Here is a 22,339-nt window from a genome sequence, read left to right as displayed (position 1 = left end):
GTGTGTTTGGAACAGAGAACTCACTAGAGCCTGGTTTTAAAGGATTTGTTTTTCTCCCGTCTGGGTTCCACAGCTTGCAGTGAACTGCACACTCCCTCGCTAGACCGGAAACCAAATAGCTTTGTAGCAGTGAGTGTGACCACCCCTCCTCAGGCCTTCTGGACGAAGCATGCGCAGACAGAGATCATTGAGGTGGGTGCTGCTGGCCCTGTGGCTCTGCCACAGGCTCGCGTGGTGTTTCTCAGCCCGCGGGAGGGCTGTTCAGGGACTTGAGTGCCTGCAGCTGCAGTTACATTTATGGGCTTTCAGTACATTGATATTTTGCACCACACTTACTCATCTGGGTGGCATTTCTGTTTGCCATGTCCTTTATAATTATTGATTAGCTATTGGCTGGTTATTTTTCAACAGTGATCCTATAAGATTGATCGCCTTTTAAGAGGTGACCTAATTCTCCCTTGTCATTTCCAATTGGCTGCTACTTTTGGAGAATTGTGCTCGTTAAACAAGGTTTAGAGAGTAACTGTTAACCAGTCCTCTGCCTGGACATACCCCTATTTTTATCGGTTTTTATATCCTTTTGTGTGTTATATATTTACTTTTTCATTAAATTGAATGATATGTATTCACCATGGGAATTTTATAAAAGCCTTTTAGATCATTGAGTCCATTATGTTAGTTGTGAAAGTAAGCATAGGAATTGCTGATGTGAGACTCCGTAGGGTTCTGTTGGTGATGCGAGCACCTGTGGGTTATCCCCTCCCTGGCCGTCTCCAGCAGACTTATATGGTACTTCTCTTTGTCCCCAGTTTTTCATTTTGGAAGATAGACCCTTTTCATTGTATTGTAAACTTATTTCCAAGTTCCTGTCAACAACCTGTTTTGTGAGCGTTTGTTGAGCGCTGCCTACACGTGAAGCACAGTCCTGGGTGCTGTGGATGACAGAGACCACTGAGGCCATTCTGTGGGTGGGGAGGCAGAAATGAGTGTGGCCATGTCCGTGCCCAGTAGAGTGTGGGGCATGTTGAGAGATGAGGACAGCACCAGGAGGACGGATAGGGTCCCAGCCAGCTCTGTGGATTGGAGGCGGCGTCCTAGGGCTGCTTAGTGAAATTCTGGCTCTGTAGGTCTGGGGTGGGGGCAGGAACTCTGAATTTCTCCCAGGCTGCCAGATGATGCCCACGCTGCCAGTTTGGGGACCACATGTTTCCAAGTATGCCAGAGTTAGGTGCTAGTGATCCACAGGCATGGCAACCAGAAGGCATCGTGTGATTTGGAGAATAACATTAGCTCGTTCGGTGTGTGCAAAAGGCACAGGTGGGAGAGCAAGGAAGATGGTTTGAACGTCAGGCTGGGCATTTGCAGCAGGCCAGTGCCGGCTTTTACACGGGGTCACCTGGCCAGAGGTGTTTCAGGGCGCTCCTAACTTGGACATTCATTTGAGGGAGTGACATGGCAGCTGACTGGCAGTGGGAAGGTGGGGAAAGAAGGGGTGCCTGTGAGAATGGACTTGTGGAAAGGGTTCATCAGCCCTGGGTGGCTGAGAACAATGGAGGAGGAGGTACCAGAGCGGATGCCCAGGTTTGTAGCTTCCTTGGAAAGAGTCAGAGACACTGAACCAAGGATGGATGGAGCGAGAGGCTGGCTGGGCTGGGAGATGTGAGAGGCCAGGTCTGGGGCTGAGAGGGTTCACAGCCGGAGGCATGGACCTCACCACAGATACAGACGGGAACCGTTAACCATTTGTGATAATTGCCTGCTGCCTGAGAAAGAAAATGTAATATCATGGGGCTTTGGGGGGCGAGGCGAGGCTGCCAGGAAATAGCCTCCTGTGATCTAGAAACTAGCAGCTAGTCCTTAGAAAAGGGGCAGCCTTAAAGGCCAGGCCTCAATTATTCTAAACCACAGGATTCTAGAAATAAGAAACGACTTAAGCCATTCATTTCCTCTTACATCCGCCTTTGCTCGTCTTACATGAATAGCCCAAAGTAGTAGGTCCAAATCCCGTAGGTCCTAAAGTTGTACGACTAAGAATAATGTGGACAGTCGACCCGTTTCCTTTTTAGGAAACCCCTCCTACTAAGTGAGAATCCCGTCAAAGGAGCCCTGGGCACAGCTTGTGCAGTGGCCCTTTCATTGTGTCTGGATCTGAAGGGTCTGGCAGACTGTTCTGCCCTTTTCGGAAAGCAGATTTTTGGTTGTATGCATCCATGTAAGCTGCCACGAGCATTTGTGTTGCTCCAAGTTGCTAAGAATGTTAGTTTCTTGTTCTAGAAAGCGTTGCTGTATTTTAAGAGCAATTACTGTAAAAATCTTACTCTGTGTTCTGATGATTTTTTTTCCATTCTAGGGAACCAACAATCCTATATTTTTAAGCAGTATTGCCTTCTTCCAAGACTCCCTTATCAATCAAATGACTCAAATCAAACTCTCCGTGTATGATGTCAAAGACAGATCTCAGGGAACAGTTAAGTAACACATTGTGGTTCGTGGGGTTTTCTTCTCTTCTTTTCAGTTCTGTAGTCATTTCAGTGAAAGGGGAACGTTACTACTGGCTTGCAAAGTAGCTGATGTCTTGCGGATTTGTCCTCGGGAGTTTCTTTCCGAGCTTCCCTCCTGGGCTCCTGCGATAAGGATCTGAGTGTTGTGGGAAGCGGTCAGCCAGACTCCCCGGGACCTGGTCACTGGAGCAGGGGCAGGACAAGGGCCTCAGGCTGTGTCTCCCTCTTCCTCAGATGTATTTGCTGGGCTCTGGGACGTTTATTGTCAGGGATCTGCTCCAGGACAGGCACCATCGGCTGCATTTAACACTCAGGTTGGTGTTTCATTTTGTTCCTTTGACAGGGTCTGGAGTTAGGAGGTCCAGGGATTGATGGGGGGGGGGTATGGGGGGGCATTTCCTGCCTCCTCCCAGAGTCTGGTCTCTGCGGGGAGTGGCTGTCCACTGAGGCCCGTGACAGGACCCGTCAGGGGTGGGCATGTGTGGCATGTGTGCTGGACTCAGACCAGAAGGAAAACGCAGCTGCATATCTCACGACACTGTTTGCCTAGTACCTGCCCCTCCCCAGTAGACGTCAGTTCCCAGAGAGCAGGGGGTCATTGCTGTGTCCTTAGCATGTAGAACAGTGCCTGGCACTTGATAAATATTTGTGGGACGAAAGGGGGGAGGCAGGGAAGGAGGCAAGGAGGGAGGCAGGGAGATGGAAGATGAAAGTGTCAAGATGGCAACCCTTCCCAAATTCATTTTATGGTCAATTCCTACCCATACCCTGACATGGCATTCTTTTTATTCAAAATAATGTAAACATTGGGAAAATAGTCCAAAATAGCCAAGAAAATGTTGGCCGAGAAGACGAACCCCTACTAGATGGTGCAGCACCCTGCCCCTCTGGAGCTGAGTGTTGTGGGTGTTGGACAGGATGGGAGTCCTGCAGCCTCCTTGGTCTGCACGGAGAACCTGACTCTGCACAGAGCAAGGGCCTCAGGGAAAGGGAGAGGGCTGTTAGAGAAAGTATCCGGGTGGCTCACGTGCCAGAAGTAATTCCAATGGCGCTGGGGTTACACGTCAGAAGTGGGCATCATCCTTTTCAAGAGGGGCTAAAAGATCACTGTTGAACAGACCATATAGGGAAAAGGACTTTTCTAGGCAGGAGAACAATAAGAGAAAGTCACAAAGGAAATTGGCCATTGAAGTGACCACATGAAAATGTAGAACCTGGCTAAGTCAGACACCTTAAGTAAAAAGCCTGGAGTTTCCCTGAGCGATCAGAGGGGCCCAGGCAGCCGGTAGCCCCCCGAGGGGCCGTGGTGGGGTGAGGCTGACTAGGGCTGGAGTGGCATCAGCTGGATTGTATTAGGATTCAGAGGCTTTGGGAAGCGGCTGGGTGACCTCAGCCTACTTCGGGTCCAGGCCTAGGCCTTGGGGCTAATCAGAGCTTGAGGATGGGGTGGGAAGGAACAGAAAGGGGTCCCCTGCCAGAAGATGCTCTCCAGCCCCAACTCCTGATGTGTCCCTTTTGCTCTCTGGGGCAGGGGTCAGCCCAGGGGACTGAGCATTGGCTCCTGCCCTTGGCTTCACCAGGCATGTGCACAGTTCTCCGTGGAGCTTTGTGCCCCGCTCCGTGCCCCCTGTGTACCCCCCTGCAGCCTGGGCCTACTGCATATGCCACCCGTCCGTCCAGCCTGGCTGATCCTGGCACGCCCAGGACCCCTCAGTGACCAAGGGTGGCTGAGCTTTAAGCCGAGAATGAAGCGTTGTCACGATGCCACTCCCCAGAACATGTTGCTCGTTGCAGGTCTGCAGAGAGCGACCGCGTGGGTAACATCACCGTGATCGGCTGGCAGATGGAGGAGAAGTCGGATCAGCGGCCTCCTGTGACCCGGTCTCTGGACACCGTCAATGGGAGGGTGAGCACACCACCTTCCTCCTCTCCATGAGAAGGAGTAAGATGGACTTTGCCTCTGCACCCAAGGGAGGAAAAGGCAGGGCTGCTGCTTGATGCTGTTCTCAGAGTATGGGCCAGTCCCCCCAGGTGCTTCTCCAAGTACAGAGAAGGGGGCTTCCCCAAGTGCTGCTGTAGTCAGGAGCGGGGAGAGAGGTGGCTGGTGCGGGTGCGGGATGAGACCCAGATTGTCTGATATTTTGGTAGAATCTTCCTCTCGCAGACACTCATGGGCTCACTGTCAACCTCATGCACTCACACATCCTGTCTGCACACTCTCTCCATCTCCCCCACTCTCTTTCTCTCTCACATTCTCTCATGCTCTCAAACTAGAATTCTAATTTGAGAGCCCAAACACTGGTAAGTAGTCATTGTCGTAAAATACAGAGATACCCATTTTACCCTGAATAAGCCTAGGACATCAGCAGTGGAAATACTCCTGGGCAGCCTTTGCCCTTCTGTTTCATTTTACACGTCAAAACACAAGGTTAAGTGACTCAGCCAAATGGCATGCGTTTCTAGAAAATTGTGTGTGTGTGGAACAGGTTCAATGTACTGGGAGGTGGATTCACTTGTGGCTCGGGTGGTGTATTGTCTGTAGTGTTGGTGTAGGTATGAATCTTGAGAGTTCTTTTATGGCATCTGCGGGCTGCCACTTCCCCTGAGTGCTCTGGGCCCATCCGAGTCTCACTCTCCTTGTGCTTTTCTGTACACGTCACCAGATGGTCCTGCCCGTCGATGAGAGCTTGACCGAGGCGTTGGGACTCCGGTCCAAACATGCTTCATTGCGGAAAGACACTTTACTGAAATCGGGTAAACGCTTCCTCCGAGGGTACTCTTGCCACTCTTGTGAGTGTCCACTTGGGCCCATGGTCACCCTTTCCTCTCCACCCGCCACGATTGTCACGGCCATGTGCCCCACTTGTCACCTCTGTGCTGTGTATCCACGTGCCGTTGTTTTTGCCAGTGCATAAAGAGTCGGTGATACCCTGAGGAAGGGCCATCTCCTTCGCTTCACGCTTTCTTGTTTGCATTGGGGTTAAGGACTGCCCACGTCACTGCCCCAGCCCTTCCACCTGGGAGTTACATGTTCTGGGACAAGAAAATAGCAGGTCGCAGGGGAAGAGTGTCAGGCCCAGTCACCTTGTGGGTTTGGGTTTACGTATGTAAGTCCCTAGAGATGGGCAGGAAGAGGACGCGAGGGTGTCAGCACCGTTGAGGGCCTGGGGAGGAAGCCCCCCGTGCAGGTCTTCACCTGCCCGCCGCTTGCTCACATGGCTTCCCACCATCTCACCTCAGTATTTGGTGGCGCCATCTGCCGCATGTACCGGTTTCCCACCACCGACGGCAACCACCTGCGGATCCTGGAGCAGATGGCAGAGAGCGTGCTCTCCCTGCACGTACCCCGGCAGTTCGTGAAGCTCCTTCTGGAGGAAGATGCGGCCAGGTGAGGCCAGGAAGAGTGGCCGACCACCCACCAGGCCCACGTCACATGCCCCTTCCCTTCTGGAAAGCTCTGGAAAGATGTGGTGGACAGAGCACCAGGCGGCAAGCCCAGCCTCCACCACTTGCCTGCTCTGTGGCCTGGGTTTGCCAGAGCCTCAGTTTGCTCATCTGTGTCCTGGGTTTCCCGTGTGACGACAACGTCACAGATAATGTGCCTGGAGCACCAGACACATTCCCAGCACTAGGTCCCCGTTCCCTGCCCTTTTCCTTTCCTTTTCTCTCATTCAGGCTCAGAAAGTTAGAAATAGCTGGGCATTCTTTGGTTATGTCAGTCTGGCCTGCAGTTTCCGCGCGTAGGACCACAGCGGTATAAGCTCCTGGAGGCCAAGTGGGACCCGTTGGGGTGTCCCCTCAGCTCAGGGCGTGTGTCATTGGTCCTACAGCAGGGGGGTGGTTGGGGCACTGTAGGTACACTGTCATTTCTACTCCTTGTCGTAGAATGACATTAATTATAAATACAATGTTAACAGAAACATGAAAGAAAACAATGCAGCCAGAATCCTACAGCTATTTAAAATATTTGTTTATCTCGAAAGAAATTGAAACTTAGAGAAAAATGGCAAGAATAATGTAAAGAATTGCTTTCTGTCTATATGTATATATTTTATATGTACTTTAATTTAAAATTTTCTCCTTTTGGCTTTTCCATACCTCTATCTATGTACATAGCAACCATCTACTTTTCCATATAGCTTCACTTTGCTTGTTCTAATTTTTAGTTAGGACATAATTGCCCATTATTTGTACTATGTATGTAGTTGTATGTACTATAACTTTAAAGGCTTCATTGAACAGCGCTTTGGTCTTGAGGGTTGTGTTGTTTTTCACCCCAGCCCCATGGCAGGCATTGTGTTCAGTGCGGGGGCTTCTGACGAGTAAGAGATCTTGGGAGATAGTCACGGACAGAGAACTGGGGGCCACACAGGGGCCCCCGATGTGTCAGCAGATGTGTATGGAGTGGTGAAGAGGGTGGGCCCGGCAGACCTCTGTGAGACTGTGCCAATAAGCTGACGCCGGAGCATAAGAAGGAGCCCCATGGGACATGGCAGAGATTCAGAGAGAGGGGCCATGGGCGGGGCCACGGGCGGGGCCACAGGGGCGGGGCCATACGGCCGTATGGGCTGCTGTGCACGGCAGGAGCCGACCTCAGGCCAGGCCCTTGGGCCCTGGTGAGTGAGGACGCCTCGGTCTTCTCTTACATTAAGTTTGCTAATTTAATGGGAATAAAATGGTACAACTTTTTAAAAGCTTCAGACACTTTAGTAGATTCCTAAACTCTTTTCTAAAATTAGCTTTTTTACTTCCTCAAAGGAACATGTGCATAGTCTAAAAAGGTCAAATAGTGCCCGTGGCTTTTAACAAAAGACCTATGTCCTGGGGCCCTCGACTTTCTGATCCCAGAAACAATTACTGTTAGCTGTTGTAGTCTTGACAGCTGTATTTCTAAATATATATGCAGTGTACTCTTAATCACTTTCAGGAATTAGCTACTAAATACCTATGAAAAGAGGATTTTAGGTCTTTTATACTTTCCCATTCTCCAGTTTCCTAAGAAAAACTTTTTAAAAATCCATCTTGTGTGTTTGTTATTCTGATTGTGTAGCTATTATTTGCTGCTGAGCTAAAAGAGGTTCAGCTTTTATTTTTCTGGAGATAACAAGTCATAGCAGTTGCTTGCAGGCCTCCAGTCGCACGTTGGTCTGTTCTGCCCAGATCCAGATGGGCTGTAGTTGGAGCCTTCGCCTGTGTGATCGGTGATACATGCCAGGGTGCCAGGGGGCCGCCCCCTCTCTCCTCATCCACTTAGTTTTTCTCGATCATTTGACTCTGTTTCTGTACAGAGCTTCTCTGTGCAGAGCTTCTCTGTGCACTTGCCACATGGTTGGTGGTCTGCCTTTCATACGGCCGTTCCTCCTAAAGGGCTCTGCCCTCTGGACTTACTGAGTAGCCTGTGCTTTCCCTGGGCATCAGCAATTCACCCACATACACTTTGTTCTCCTGGTTGGTACGGATTCCGGTGCCTCCTCAGGGAGGGGAGCTGGCCCCACGGCCTGACGTGCACGTGTCTTGCTTGCAGAGTGTGTGAGCTGGAGGAGTTGGGGGAGCTGTCCCCTTGCTGGGAGAGCCTCCGGCGCCAGATCGTCACTCAGTACCAGACCATCATCCTCACGTACCAGGAGAACCTGACTGACCTCCATCAGTACAAAGGTGGGTACCAGGTCTCGTCCTCCACGTGGCACGCATGCTCCCCTTTTTCCCACCTGAATATCTGGAGCTCAGGTTTGCTCAGACATTCTCACTGACAGACACGCTAATGGATTTTTAAAAATAAATTCTCATGTAGGTGTGAATTCTTTAAAATTTGGATTTTTTAGATCTTAATTAAGGAGACAGATCTATGAATTGCATTGAAAATTCCTCCTATGGTGTCATGTGCCTGTGGGATGAAATTTAGGAGAGACCAAATCACAGGCTATTCGTGTTATTCTTCCCCTTGGTCTAGCATCTGTCAGTGAAATGACCAAAATGATGTAGGCTGTTTGCCGTGAGACAAAGCAGTTTTCTAGATTCCCCAGTTTAAATATTCACTGATACTTACATTGAACAAATAAATTGTCTGACTGGAGCTCTCCGTTTTAAGGCTCAAAAAGGAAAGTGAAATGCAGACACCTCACCTTTTCTTTTTGAAAGATGTCTTTTGATTTTCAGACCACTCTCAGGGACGATTTAGAAGACTATTCTCTTTTTATTCCAAACGGAATGGGTTCTTTGGCTTTTCATTACTTTATTCTCTATCTTTAGATTCTTCGTTCCTCCCCGTTCTCCATAATGAAATTTCTGGGTTTAAAGAAAGTCCTTCATGTAGCTTTGACACAGAATGTGTGAACATATCCAGGAACATGGCTGAGAAGAAGCCACATATGGGAGGGGAGACAACAAGATGGTGGTGCCTGGGTTTGGATCTGAAGACTGGGCGTGTGTGTGTCTAGGAGAAGTGGCAGCATTTGCCTGAAGGAACTTAGGACCAACCATGCTGAAGACCTGTTCCCCGGGAAAGTCTGACATCCACACAGCTTTGAGTTTTCTAGAGCAGAGCTCTCAAATGTCACTGTGTGTCTGACTTCCCGGGGGACTTGTTAATAGCAGATCTGGGATTTGGGAATTCTAATAGGCCCCGGGCTGCCAGCGCTGCGGGTCCCTGGGCCACCCCGGAAGTGTCTAGTGAAGTCTTTCCTGTGACAAAGTGCAGAACACACAATGGTTGGCCTGTATTTTGTGTACTGGCAAAATTGACCTCTTTTCACTAGAAGCAATGTTTATTTCTCCTGCCCTTCTGATTGTCAGTGTAATTTGTAGTCCCTTTCTTTTGTAGCCATGGAGTTCTTCACTTAAATAGTAACAGATTCTGACTATAGAAATAGGTGGTGGATATTTGTTAGAAAAGTTGGTCCAGTCTCCTTCACCACCCAAGCGCATACAAGGGAACGTGTTTTAAGTTTGTGTTCCCAAGAGCCCAAATTGATGCTGTTTAGCATCTGTTTGTCATGTTAGACCCGGGGTGAGGAGCACACCGTTTTATCATTTTTCAGAATTGAGATGTGTTGCTCTAGGAACCAGTTTCTTAGATCTTGGATGATGGCCGTCTCTAGAGTTGGCACAGGTAGTTGCTGGCGTGGGCCCGTTGCTTTTTGTAGCGCTGCTGCTGTCGTGCCACACACAGTGCCCTCTGAGTGTCAGACCCGAGTGGAGAGCTGAGTCACCGGAAGGCACGGCACTGGCATCGTCACCATTGCCTTCGGAAGCTGCTTCCACGTGGCTCCCTTCACCACTGAAGCACCCAGAATGAGTCTCTGGGCCGGCGAGCGGCCCTTTCCTCAGTGTTTCACGCACCCGCTATGCGGAAGTGAAATGTGCTCCCGGGCAGCTCCGTTTCCTAGGCCGCCACCAACACACCTGCTTTTTTGAGCAGCGTCCTCACAATACCCACTTTCCACTCGCCATTCATGACTAGGGGATATGTGTTAACGAACTTTGTTTTCTCATATTTCGTTTCCTAGGTCCCTCATTTAAAGCAAGCAGTTTGAAAGCAGATAAAAAGTTGGAATTTGTTCCCACAAACTTGCACATACAGAGGATGAGAGTTCAAGACGATGGGGGATCAGGTAACTTTTTCTGCCCATCGTGTTGAATCACGTTTCATGGCTGTTCTCCCTGTGGGCTTGGTCCCCGAGCTGCCCCACATCTGCCCAGCCTTCCCCATGTGTTCTGCTGGGCAGCTCGGATAAGAGACGCGTCACAGGCCCTTGTCAGGTCCTCGTTAAGGAGCAAAATGCCCTGCTCTTGTTTCTCCTCCATCCAGCTTCCCTTTGTGTTTCTGTGGCGGAAAGTGGCCCGTCGGTCATCCTTCCCAAGGAAGGGAGCTGAGCCTTGCTGGGTAGTTGCCTCTAACCCTGGGAGGCTCCACCCTGAGACGTACGGAACCCCCTTTGTGAGATGAGGGTGCCGGGCTCCAGAGGCCGTCGGACTGTGCAGGCTGTGGGACTAAGGGACCCTCAGGCTGCCTAGACAGGGGCGGAGGGGCAGGACCCAGAGCTGTGTGCATCTCCCTGTAGCTGGCTCGTCCACAGGCCCGAGCCCAGAGTAACGGAGGAGAGCTTTCTGTCATTCAGATCAGAGCTACGACATCGTCACCATTGGGGCGCCTGCAGCACACTGCCAAGGGTTTAAGTCAGGAGGCCTCCGCAAAAAGCTGCACAAATTTGAAGAGACTAAGAAACAGTAAGTTCTTGGGGGTGTCTGTGGTCCTTGTACAGCTGTCTGTCTGAAGCTTCCTAGTTTAAAAAGAAAAATCAAAATATCACCACAAACACATCCAGCCATTCAGCCTGCTTTTGTGTGGTGGGTGGGGCTGCCTAGGGACCCGGTGCTGCTCTGTGTGTGTGACTGGAGGGTTGGGGGATAAGGGCACCTAATCGGTGGTCCTGTCCCTGCAAATTGAAATCTACCTCGAAAGTGGTGCTTTTGGCGGCCACCCTATATGGACTGCTGGCTTGGCTGCCTTTGAGAGTCCCAGGTCAGTCAGCTGAACATGACAAAGTGTGCAGCCTGAGAGAGGCTGTTTCCTTTCCAGTGGTACAGCCATGATAGACGTTCCCAGTTTTTAAAAAGGCTCAAGGGGCTGCAATGGGGCTACCGTCCTGAGCAGGAAATCACCAGGTAGCAGGGTGGAGAAGGGCGGTGTGGAGCACACAGTGAGGTGCACCTCGAGTCCCAGTGACTCAGTGCTTCAGGGAGAGGAGCCAGGGGGGCGCTGGTGACCAGGGACGCAGGACTGACAGATCTAGGCCTTGCCTGAGAGCAGACATGTCAGCACCACCGCCTGGAGCCAGCAGTGCCGTGCTGGGAAACAAGCACGCAGACGGTGCTGTGGAGAGCGCAGCTGGGCTGCTGGCGGGAGAGCTGAGAAAGCACGCTGGAGTGTCGGACACGTGGGAGGCAGTGGTGACCTCCAGAATGTCGCCGTCAAGATTTAAATAGATCAAGGGACGCGAGTGTAAGACGTGGAGGTAATGATTGTAGATGGTCCTGTAATTGGACCAGGAAACAGGAAGTAGCTTGAAGTTTGTAGTTTGGGGAGGATGATTATGACATGAGCATGTGTTTATGATGAGAGGAAAGATGGGAGCAAATGAGGTAGATGGACGAGAACATTGATAGAGTAAGTTCTGGAGAAGTCGGAAAGGGCCAGGACCAGGCAGTTGGTCCTACAAGGGATGTGAGAAGAAGCTGGGTGGCACGGAGGTTTCTGAGGTGGGAGGGAATGAGCTGAAGGTTCCCTGGAACAGCCTCGCAGAATGTGGGGTTGAAAGGTCATACTTATCGACTGGGCATGGGATGGTCTGAGACGAGGTGAAGCCAAGGCCCAGAGAACCTCACGAGAGCCTGACAGGGTGGTCAGATCGGGAGCGTTTAAAGATGCCGGAGATGGGGGCCCTGGCCTGGCCCTGTGCTGCCGTGGCTGGGAGTCAGGACGTGGCTGGAGAAAAGTGACCTCAGACTGGATCAGGGAGAGGTGAAAGGTCAGGTGCAGTGGTTGGCCAGGGGGCTGAGGCGATCAGGGTTGCAGTTAGGAGTGTCAGTGACCATGGGAAGCAGGCCGGTGGAAGAGAGCACACTGGGGAGTCACCATTCTGATGTGTGCACGGGGTGCCCTGAGCCCAGGAAGTTGTGAAGCCTGAGGAGGAACAAGAAAGGGCCCGGTTGGGAAGGGGAGTTTCGGCCTTGGAGGGGGGCTGTTCTCTGAGAGGCCCCCAGACAGCCTGCTCCACCTTGACTCGCCCCTACCCAGGGCTCTTCCCTGTGCAGACGAGCCAGGTACCCAGCCCGCCTGAGGACTCACACTCCCGTGCTCCTCTGGGCACTGTGACAAGGACGAGGCTTCCTGTCCCCACCACAGTTCTGCGCAGGCAGAGATCGCGAGTCTGTCGCGCCATTGCATGGGGCTGTGTGGAGTGTGGTCTACATTCTGAGGGTGACGGGGCCCCCGGAGGAGAAAGCCAGTCAAGGGGGGCGCCCCCTGGCTGTCCTTGTCCCAGGAAGGTCGGCATGCTGATACCTGATCACGCTGCGTGTCAGCTTAAGAACTTCTTAGCCCGAAAATGCCTCAGAGGTAGTTTTCAAATACATAATACAAGCTTTTATTTAATTTCCTACTCGTGTCCTAAAAGCATTTGTATAAATGGTTTTCCTCATTGGAACTCTCCTTTAAATGCAGACGTAACTTGCCCACCGGTGGGGGGGTCTCTCTGGGCATGAGCACAGCCCCTGACGTAATGTGGTGAGCAAGTATGTGGGGATCAAAAGTTAACCGTCGTCCCTCAACAAATAAATTCAAGTATTTTGACGAAAGATAACTTGGCTTTTTAAATTTTTGTTTTGCATTTGGGGTTTGCTAACAAACGCTAATATTTCATTTTGGTTCTTTTCTTTAGCAGTTTTGAGGAGTGTTGGTGAGTTTTCTGTCTGTGGAGAGAGTCTGTCTGGGTCTTGCTCTCGTGCAGAGAAAGCCTGTGCTGTGCCGTCCCCTGTGAGGTGTTTTCCCCTCGGTGCCGCTGTGGCCTCCTAGTTACCGGCCCCTCAACAACTCCCCTTCCAACTGCAATGTTCTTTGACAATGAATAGCCAACCTCCAGGCTGTTGCTCTGCCTTTTAAATCGGGCGGCCAGGATGTTGCTGTGCTCACCCAGAGCAGCCCCGGTGCTGTCTCCCAGGGTGACAGGAACCAGGCCGGCAAGTCCCAGTGGTGCTGGGATGTCAGGTCCTGCCACTGCTGCGGTCGGGAATCCCTTTCTGGCTTCTTGTGTAAGAATCTGGGGCTTTTCAGTCTCCGCTTCACCATCGCCTCTGGCGGGAAGGAAGCCAGCTTACGTTTTCATGATAAAGAGTTGATGCGTAGTTTAAAACAGTGTTACTAGTGTCAGTTTTATCAAGAATGACATTAACGAAGTGACTTTTCCCACCATAGAGTGGCAGCCAGAAACTATCATGTCTGCTGCCTGGGGGTCCCCACTGCTGCCCCAGGTCCCCCAGTCATGCTCAGGGGTGCATGTCCCAGCCAGCACCAGGGCTCTGAGTGGCTTCCTTGGGTGACAGGCCCCAGAGGCACGTTGGAGTCGCTGCCCTTTTGGAGCTGGTGAGACTCAGGGGCCGTGGCTGGGCCCTGCCTGAGGTGTCAGGGCTGGCGGGGGACCTGTGACAGCAGGAAGTCCCGAGGAACAGCCCTCCCAGCTGGGGCCTCCTGAGCTCTCCCCATTTTTAGGACCAGGCAGTTGGGCACACATGCTCATGTATTCATGATCAGCCCTGAACCGCAGCTCTTGGAAATCTACTCTCATCCTCCCTGTGCATACCGCCCTGGTTACTATTATTAGGACGTGACCTGGAAGGGTGAGTGGGGTGCTGTTCTTCTCGGGCGTGGGGGAGGGTGTGTGTGTTGGTGTGCACACAGCCGTGTGGCACACGCTACACGCGTGCTCTGAATATCGAGGCCTGGGAGGAGGAGAGGCTTTTTGAATTCTATTTTGAGATTGTATTTTTGAGACAGAATCGTCTTAAGTGGCAGCTATTCATTTGGAAGAGTGATTGCAGGTTGGAAAGTCCTTGTGTCACATCGTGCCGTGGAATGACTCTTGTCGGACCATGTGGGCTCAAGCACAGTCTGCTGCATGGGCTTCGGGCACTTCCCTTGTTTTCATTGTGTGTGGTTCTGGGTGTGGTTTCTTTCTGGGATGCTTTGGGCTTTGCTTTTTGCATGTTCACCCCATAGTCCATCAAAGGAAGGGGCAGGGCAGTTTCTTGGTGACCCACCTTCAGGGTACCCTGGAAAGAGCCCACTGAGGAAGGTTCTCAGCCCTGCCCACATCACCCCCACCCCCAGCGAAGGTGATGGAGGCTGTGGCTCTCTCCCCTGCTCCCTCTTCCCCCAAACTCAAAGGGCGGCTGGGAGGGGACCAGTCAGGGTCCGCGATTCCGTGAAGGATGGGACACCTACTCCAGCCAGAGCCCATGACTTCACACTGTGGGAGAGACCTCTTCATTGGCAGTTTGTACTTTTCCTGCCTGCTTTCCTCAGCTTCCTCACATGGTCTGAAAAGTCAATTTATAATATTGGATTGATTTGGGATCTTAGCTGGGAGACACACAATTTACCATCTTCTTTTAAAAGGGCCAAGCGTGCTGGCCAGGCCCCATGTAGCTGGGGCCATAGGGCTGGTTCTCCTGAGGCCGTGATTGTGCTGGGCAGTGGCTGGGCCGTAGCTTTGACCTCCGATCCTGAGATGCACACGCTGTTTGTGGCGAGGAGGCAGGCAAGGAGGAAGAACCAGGTTTTCAAAGCCATCAACGTGTCCAGGCCTGGCCTCTGGCTTGGCATGTTCTCCACCCTCTTCTCCTCTGATGGAACGTTAATTTTCAGAGACAGGAAGTCCTGGAGCAGGGGGTAGGGAAGGAAGCCCGTTTTTCTGGGGACTTGCTGGGGTCAGACGTGGGAGGGAGGAGAGCTGTGGGGGTGTGCACAGGAGGTCTGAAGCCCCGATTGGCTGAACAAAAAAAAACCCGAGGGTCCTTTTGACCAAGTCCAGCACCCACGGCAGTCTCCCTCCACTGTGATAAACTGACCCCTTCTGGTATCAGCAGACCCCATGTCTCCACTGAAATCCTGAAGTTGAAGGTGAGGATCTTAGGTAAACGATTATGAGCATTGGGGTAATTACTGGCTTTAATATCTGTTCACAGTACATACACAGTACAATACAGACAGACAAATGTAGATAAAAGGCTTATTTGCATTTTCATATTACAAGCTTCTACCATCCAGACAGAAAGTGCCTCCTGAGATTTACTTTTGTCCACCCAGCTAGCACAGCCCAGGAAAACATCCCTGAGTTACAGAATGGTTTATTCTGCGTTGGTCGTGGGCTGGGTTTGGGAGGTGCTGCCATCCTCACCCATTCGAGAGAGCCCCTTAGGATCCATTCTTATCCTTTCTAGTACGTCGTCCAGCTGCCAGTCCATAATCTACATACCACAGGATATTGTCAGAGCCAAGGAGATCATCGCCCAGATCAACACCCTGAAAACCCAAGTCAGTTACTACGCAGAGCGGCTCTCGAGGGCGGCCAAGGACAGGTCTGCCACTGGCCTCGAAAGAACGCTCGCCATCTTGGCAGACAAGGTAGGAGGGGCTGCCCTGCTGAGTGTGGGTCGGAAACCCCGGGACACCTCGTGTGTACCCAAAGCCGTCCACACCAAGGGTGACATTGAGAAAACTCTGAAGATCTAGCTTCAGATCCAGTCCCCACAAGGCCCAGGGAGGTTTGGTGGTTTGCCCATGGTCACAGAGCTGGACGGGGCAGGCCAAGGACAGCCCAGGGCTGTGATGCCAGCCGCTGCTTGAGGTAGATGTGTCTCCCAGCGAGTCCACGGGGGTCACCCTGAAGGCTGGGATTATTCCACGGCTTTCTTAGTAATGGCCTACTCAGCCTTATTTTTCCCACTGTTCTGTTGTACTTGGAATTCGAAAAAAGAAAGTGAGCTATTATACAGGCACAAGATAAGAACAATATAATTTTATTGGCTTATATAAAATCAGTAAATCAGCCTCTAATTAACTAACTGATCCTGATTTAAATTTATAAACATACATCCCTATGGGGCGGGGGAGAGGCACAGATATATCAGATCCTTTTGACGGGTAATGCTTTTTCAAATTACTTAGTTTCTCAACACACACACACACACACACACACACACACACACACACGCACAGAGATTCTGATCACACTTCCCCAGCCACACTCGCTTTGCTGGGGTGAGATGCTGCCCCAGATCAGAACATGTTATATCCCTCATGTGTTCACCAGCATAGACTGGGAGCTGGGGATAGTCCACTTGGAAAAGAAAGATGTTGTCAGAAGTAAAATGAGGAGCCACGGAGCTCCTGTTGCATGCAGAATTCCCCAGAACCAGGATGCTGTGCCAATTCCCCTCTGCCCAGAGCCCAGGGTTTCAGGTATTAGATGCAACAAGATAAGGCTTCGGTGACCGAACCAGAGTAAGGCCTGTCCCCTGCAATTAGAGGGGACAGCCCAGGAAGTCCTCAGCAGCTGGGATACTGGGCTCTCTTCAGGCCCTTCCTTGAGCGATGTCAGCCCTAGAGGCAGGCAGGGATCAAAGACTGTCAGAGGTTTCTCGACCTGCCCTCATTCTCTTTGTGTTCTCCAGTTTTCTTGCTGGGAAATTCCTGCAGAGATTTGGCCAGCTCTGTCATGTGGCAGCCTGTGAGCTAGGTATCCTGAGGGCTGCAGCTCTGAGTTGTTTGCGCTGTGGAGTGGGGCAGAGGGTGGAGTGCTGGGCTCTTGGGAAGCATGGGCCTTGCAGCCCCTGGCCTGAGGCTCAGCGGCCTGGCTGTGTGCTCCTGCAGACCCGGCAGCTGGTCACCGTCTGCGACTGCAAGCTGCTGGCCAACTCCATCCACGGGCTGAATGCCGCGCGGCCCGACTACATCGCCTCCAAGGCTTCCCCCACCTCGACTGAGGAGGAGCAGGTCATGCTCAGGAATGACCAGGACACCCTCATGGCTAGGTGGACGGGCAGGAACAGCCGGTCTTCTCTGCAGGTAGACTGGCACGAGGAGGAGTGGGTGAGTCTGCTGCCCACGGCCCTTCCTGCTGCTGAGCTTGCGTTGAAAACGTGAAGCCTCTCTCTAGCCTCTCCCCACAGAGGGACCTGGAGGGCCGGTGCCTCTGCAGACAAACCCCAAGTCTCCTTCCTGGGGGGCTCCTGGGCGACCGAATTCAGGGAGGGAGATGGTATTTCCTTACCTGTGTTCACCCGAGGAACAAGGCTGCTGTGGGCTGGCCGGTCTCAGAACTGGTGGTAAAGGGGGGCTCTCTCCCTGCTGCCCTCGCCCCTGCCCCTGTCCCTGTCCCTCAGTCTCTGTCGGGCAGCCCCCCTACTGTCGGACCCGTGCAACTGTGGGTACTCAGGTGCTGGGGCAGCTGGTGAGGATTTGGGAGGTGCTGTCCTGACATCGTGCCACTTTGTTTCTTCCTTACAGAGTTGTCTCTGAGGACAGATCTGCGTCTCCTGAGGGAGGGGATGTAGCATAGAACTCATTTTGTCATTTATGGGGATGACTATTTAGAGGCAGTTCTGCGCAGCCCTGAATTATCCTAGTCAGCAGGGACACACTGGGGCCTCCTGTGTAACCCTGGCGCTCTCTTACCTTCTCCCACACGCCTTCTGAAGTGATCCGCTGTTTCCATTCTCTTCCATCCAAAAGAGATCTCAGTCCCCTCTGGTATGGTGGTGTAGGTCTGCAGTAGAGGGAGGAGGGGACGACACTGGTGCACTCGGCTTTGTGGCCCTTCTGTTAGCACCGGGAGGTACTGGCAAGTCCTCTCTGGCCTCCTCGACAGTTATTAGCAAACAGCTCCCAAACTTTAAAAACAGTGACCGCAGGACATTGATTCGTCCTTTGAGAAGAAAATGCAGCTTCAACTGTATTTGGGGAATTAGGAATCGCATTGATGTTGATAAATCCTGTGGTGCTTTAGTGAGCACAGTGGTCAGGGTGGGGATCGGTGGGGGAGGGTTTGGTTTGTGTTCTGTTCTGTCTTTCCCGTCGGAGAGCTGACCCAAATGAGCCTCTTGGTTTGGAAGGAGAAAGTGTGGCTGAACGTGGACAAGAGCCTGGAGTGCATCATCCAGCGGGTGGACAAGCTGCTGCAGAAGGAGCGGATGCATGGTGAGGGCTGTGAGGATGTTTTCCCCGGCTCGGGCAGCGGCACCAGCAAGAAAGGTAACCGGAATAGCCACGCGTACTGGATCACACCGGAGCACCCCTTCTGTGACGCCCCCGCCTCACCATGCCCCTCCACCACGCCCTCCGCTGCATGCCATCCTCACCTGACCACACGTGCGTATGCATCCACGCCTCCCCCCTCGCTGCCTCCACCTCATGCTGCGTCTGTCTGTCTGTGTGTCTGTCTGACTCCATGTCCTCCTTCTTACGCAGACTGCAGGGAGGGCTGTTGGGCAGGGCGTGGCGTTGCAGGGCCTAGAGCAGCTGCAGTGAGGTGGGAGGCCCCGGGGCTTCATGCCCCTGGAGCCCGCGTGTGCATCTGCGTGTCTGGCATAGGCCCTCCTGGGTCACGCTGCCGCCACAGTGAGAGTTGGGCTCCCGGGCTCTTCTGTTTGTTAGCCAGTCTGAGAACCTGAAGGAGGCCGAAGTGCAGTTGTGTTTGACGAAGCTGTGTACTGCACCAGGAACGGTGCAGGGACCCAGCTGGACCAGAGCTGTTAGCAGGCCCGGTGGGCTTGTCTGAAGGCCGGTTGTCATTGGTTGGGCACGCCCAACCAGCAGAGACACATGTTGGTGACCCATTCCAGTGGTGGCACCAGTCCTGTGCCCCTAGGGACTGAGTTAGGTTCCTCTGTTGTCACCACCTCCATGGTGGGGCTCTGAGTAGATGGTAAGACGTTGGCACAAAGCAGCACACTTCGGAGTCTTCTGTCTGTGGAGACAGCATAACCAGACACTTGGCCCTGCTGCCAGCCTTCAGACCATGGATATGTGCTTTCTCCTAAAGTGCTCCCTGGCCCCTGCAGCTCAGGGCCTCATGCCTTGTACTGTCAGAGCTGCAGGGGGTAAGAGGGCCTGCAGCTGACAGCTGGCTGCAGACCTGGCTTCTGTTTCCTCTTTGCTCTCCTTTGGGGGCATTTAGCCGTAGGAAGTAAGGCCAGGGTTAGCTTCCTACAGGGAGGACCTTTAATTAGTTTCTGGATTGGGCAGCTTTCATTCAAGGCAGAATCGTTCTGTCTCACAGCCTCTTGATAAACCCTCCTCTGTTTGTAAGATGCCCTGCGCCTTCCTGATCTGCCTGCAGTCTGTCTCCAGGGCACACGTGAGCCTCTGTTTCCACAGCGTTCACTTCTCCACTCTTCCATCCCTGAGGGATTAGTTTCAGTTCCCCAAACTGTGATTGATTGGTTCATGGACCTACTTTGTCTCTGTTCATGTTCTCATTTGTTATTCGTGTTTCTTTTAAAAATTTATGAAAGTTCATTGCTCATTTCTCTTTAATATTGTCTTGCTTGTACTTTTAACATTTTTTTGCGGATACGAAAAGTAATTTATTGGATTTTTAAAAAATGTAGAAGAGTTTATTTAATCAGATATACTGTTGTATCCATAACTTAAAATGTTATTTTTTCCTAGGCACATATTGTATTGTTCAAATACAGACAAATTTCAATACAATTTTAAAGTTATTTAAATGAACATTTATTTACAATGTTTAGTGCTTTGCTTGTAAAGACTCTGAGCCACGTACTTTGCTTAGCCCCTTGTCTTCAGGGGCCAGAGCTGGGCTCTGTTATGACTTTTTAGACCATTCCACGTTGTTGTTTTGACCTGATGCCACATTATTTATTACACACGAACAACTCTGCTTCTCTGAAAGGCATCATTACTTTTTGTTCCAATTCTGTACCTATCCTGGGTCCCTGGTTTTCATCTTGCACCAAGTTGCTGCCCTGCCTCTCAGCTTGCCCTCCTGCAGCCCTGATCAGAGCCTTGCCTGGCGAGCAGGGGTCATCAGGGCCAGGGCTCCACGGGACCCACTGACAAGTCCCTGACAGCTGGAACCACGGAGGCTCTATAAGCCTCCCCATTTCTCACACCCCTTCTGCACCACCCACCACCTGCCAGGATTTGTGGCTTCCATTACCTTCCAAATGCACACTCTCCTGCGCTCCTCGTCCACGAAGAGCCATTCAAACCCAGACCAGGTTGTTCTTAACCTAAGGTCTGTGGGTCTCACCCAGGGTCATGGGCCCTGGGATTATGTGCTAGAATGAGAGAAAGTTCTAAGTGGTCATTAAATCGCAGCGGCTTTCATGACCTAAGACAAGTTACAGGCAACTGGTCCAGGAGTACTCATCGAGACCACTTCCTCTCCCTGTGACTGAAAGATGAGTTACCCGGCCAGGTTTAACCCTGATGCTGCCTCACGAATGGTCTGAACCCAGCTGCCCAGTGTCACCACAGAAGATCATAAAAACGGGCCCCAGACCTTTCTCCTCACTCAGACCCAGAGTCTTAGAGGAACAGTTAGGAGGAAGCAGAAATGTATGTATTTTTTCAAGGCCTGGGTGATTCTGATTAGTCAGACATTTAAGAATCACCAGTCTGCATCTCTAGACCACGGGGTTGCTCTCTGTTAGATCCATGGGCACTAAAGAAGAGCTTGAAGTGTGCAGCTCACAGAGGCCTGCAGTTTGGCTTCATTTCTGTCCCTTTTGCCAGAAGCAGATGTCATTGTGAAAAATGACTAGAGGGAAAGGATCCCTCGCCACCCCTTCTGGACAATTCCACAAATTGTGAGTCTCCATAAAGCCGGTTTCTGCTATTCTTGGGGTTCTGAAACTACCTATCACTACCCGGAAGACATTCTTTGAACTGAAAAGTTTAGCCAATAAAATAAAATAAGCCTTTCCTCCAAACGATCCCTTTTCAAACTTGTTTTCTTTTGGTGGCATAGCCAGTTAACCAGGAAACGTAGAGTTTTTAAGAGAAATGTGAAATTGAAATGAGCACTGCCCAATGTGACTCAATGTAGGTGAAACCAAACTAAAATTGGTATTCTTTGAGCGACCTGGAGGGCCATTCTAATTCTAGACTTACCCCAAATCCTAAAAGTTTTCTATTTGGCTTAAATTTTTGGAAGTGTGGCATAGACATTTCTGGTATATTGGTTTCATCACTGGTCCCACCTTCGGACCTCAGCGGTCAGGCTGTAGCCCAGGGCCCACCAGTCAGCAGGGTGGTGGCTCAGTGTTGGGAACACGCCATTGACCTGGACAGTCTCTCATTTTAAATTTGCTTCCGGAGGTCGTGAGCCACAGTGGGGCTCTGCCACATACAATGTGATGGACGTGGGTACTTCATCACATCGTAACATGTTGGGGTTCTCATCCCTAAAGAGCATTTCATGTTGACCTGTGAGCAACATGAATGTTTACGTCTGTGAATTGGGCCGTGTTTGCTACCGGGGGCTTGGCAGCCTCGGAGCAGCCAAGTTGCCCCCGTGCGACTTGTTGGGGAAGAGGCAGGCCGGCCCCCCTCTTCTCTGTCCAGGTTAGCCACCTTACTGCAAGCTGCCGATGCAGTTGCTCTAAGCGTTGAGTTGTTGGTGTTTGAATTGTGTGCTGCTCCTTAATCATCCATGTTGCCCTCCGTTTCTGTGCAGATTGCAGCCCCCCTCCTGAAGAGTCCAGCCCAGGTACGTGGTTTCCGCTCTAGGCTTCGGCAGGTGTCTTCTCAGTGCTCCGCCAGCATTTGTAGCTGCGTATCAGAGACCACCTCGTGCTCCCAGGGTTAGGAGACTATTTTAGGAGTCTCTTCATTGTGAGGCATGTAGCCACTTGGCTAGGTTTGAGAAGGAACCCGATGGCCTGGGGACGGTGGCCTGAAGCAGGCCGCCACATGCTTTTTCCCCCACTTTCCCATCCTAAAGCCTTTTCAGATGACTAATGTCCACAGGTGCATTGGGATTCCTGACATGGGCGACCTGCTTCAGAGACGTACTTCCTGTGATTTCCCCTGAACTCAGGAGCATCACGTGGAAGGGACGGGGGATAATAGGTAGTCGCCCAAATGTTGTGACATTTGTGATCACACAACACCCTCTCCTCTGAGTCTGGATGCAGCTTGAGATTCCTGTCAGGCGTCGCTGGGGGCCTCAGTTGGACTTAGTGCTGGAGGTGGGACCTTTGCTGCGTTTGCATGTAGAAAGCAGTGTTTTTGGCTCTAGTGCAGGGGTTGGCAC

At 51.7% G+C, this 22,339-nt stretch overlaps 1 protein-coding gene across 21 annotated transcripts in view; it reads left to right on the top strand.

The window, feature by feature from the left end:
- Positions 1-22,339, top strand: part of INPP4A (inositol polyphosphate-4-phosphatase type I A) — a 108,885-nt gene that overhangs the window by 62,602 nt on the left and 23,944 nt on the right. For 6 of the 21 annotated variants that reach the window (XM_088796035.1, XM_088796027.1, XM_088796028.1 and 3 more), the window contains 14 exons: positions 74-192; positions 2,351-2,467; positions 2,736-2,815; positions 4,296-4,407; positions 5,165-5,291; positions 5,742-5,889; positions 8,026-8,156; positions 10,007-10,111; positions 10,619-10,727; positions 12,941-12,958; positions 15,498-15,681; positions 16,930-17,148; positions 18,171-18,426; positions 21,761-21,793. In XM_088796035.1, the coding sequence (XP_088652161.1) occupies positions 74-192; positions 2,351-2,467; positions 2,736-2,815; positions 4,296-4,407; positions 5,165-5,291; positions 5,742-5,889; positions 8,026-8,156; positions 10,007-10,111; positions 10,619-10,727; positions 12,941-12,958; positions 15,498-15,681; positions 16,930-17,148; positions 18,171-18,426; positions 21,761-21,793 (1,758 nt within the window). The remainder of the gene's footprint in view (positions 1-73; positions 193-2,350; positions 2,468-2,735; positions 2,816-4,295; positions 4,408-5,164; positions 5,292-5,741; positions 5,890-8,025; positions 8,157-10,006; positions 10,112-10,618; positions 10,728-12,940; positions 12,959-15,497; positions 15,682-16,929; positions 17,149-18,170; positions 18,427-21,760; positions 21,794-22,339) is intronic. The other 15 variants (XM_074332341.2, XM_074332338.2, XM_074332328.2 and 12 more) reach the window with 11 other exon arrangements.

This window comes from Rhinolophus sinicus, chromosome 2, assembly GCF_057876585.1.
Source record: "Rhinolophus sinicus isolate RSI-liver-muscle chromosome 2, RSI-T2T, whole genome shotgun sequence".
Classification (NCBI taxonomy): domain Eukaryota; kingdom Metazoa; phylum Chordata; class Mammalia; order Chiroptera; family Rhinolophidae; genus Rhinolophus; species Rhinolophus sinicus.
The sequence above is the reverse complement of the archived record's forward strand: the minus strand, read 5'-3'. Positions and strand labels throughout refer to the sequence as shown.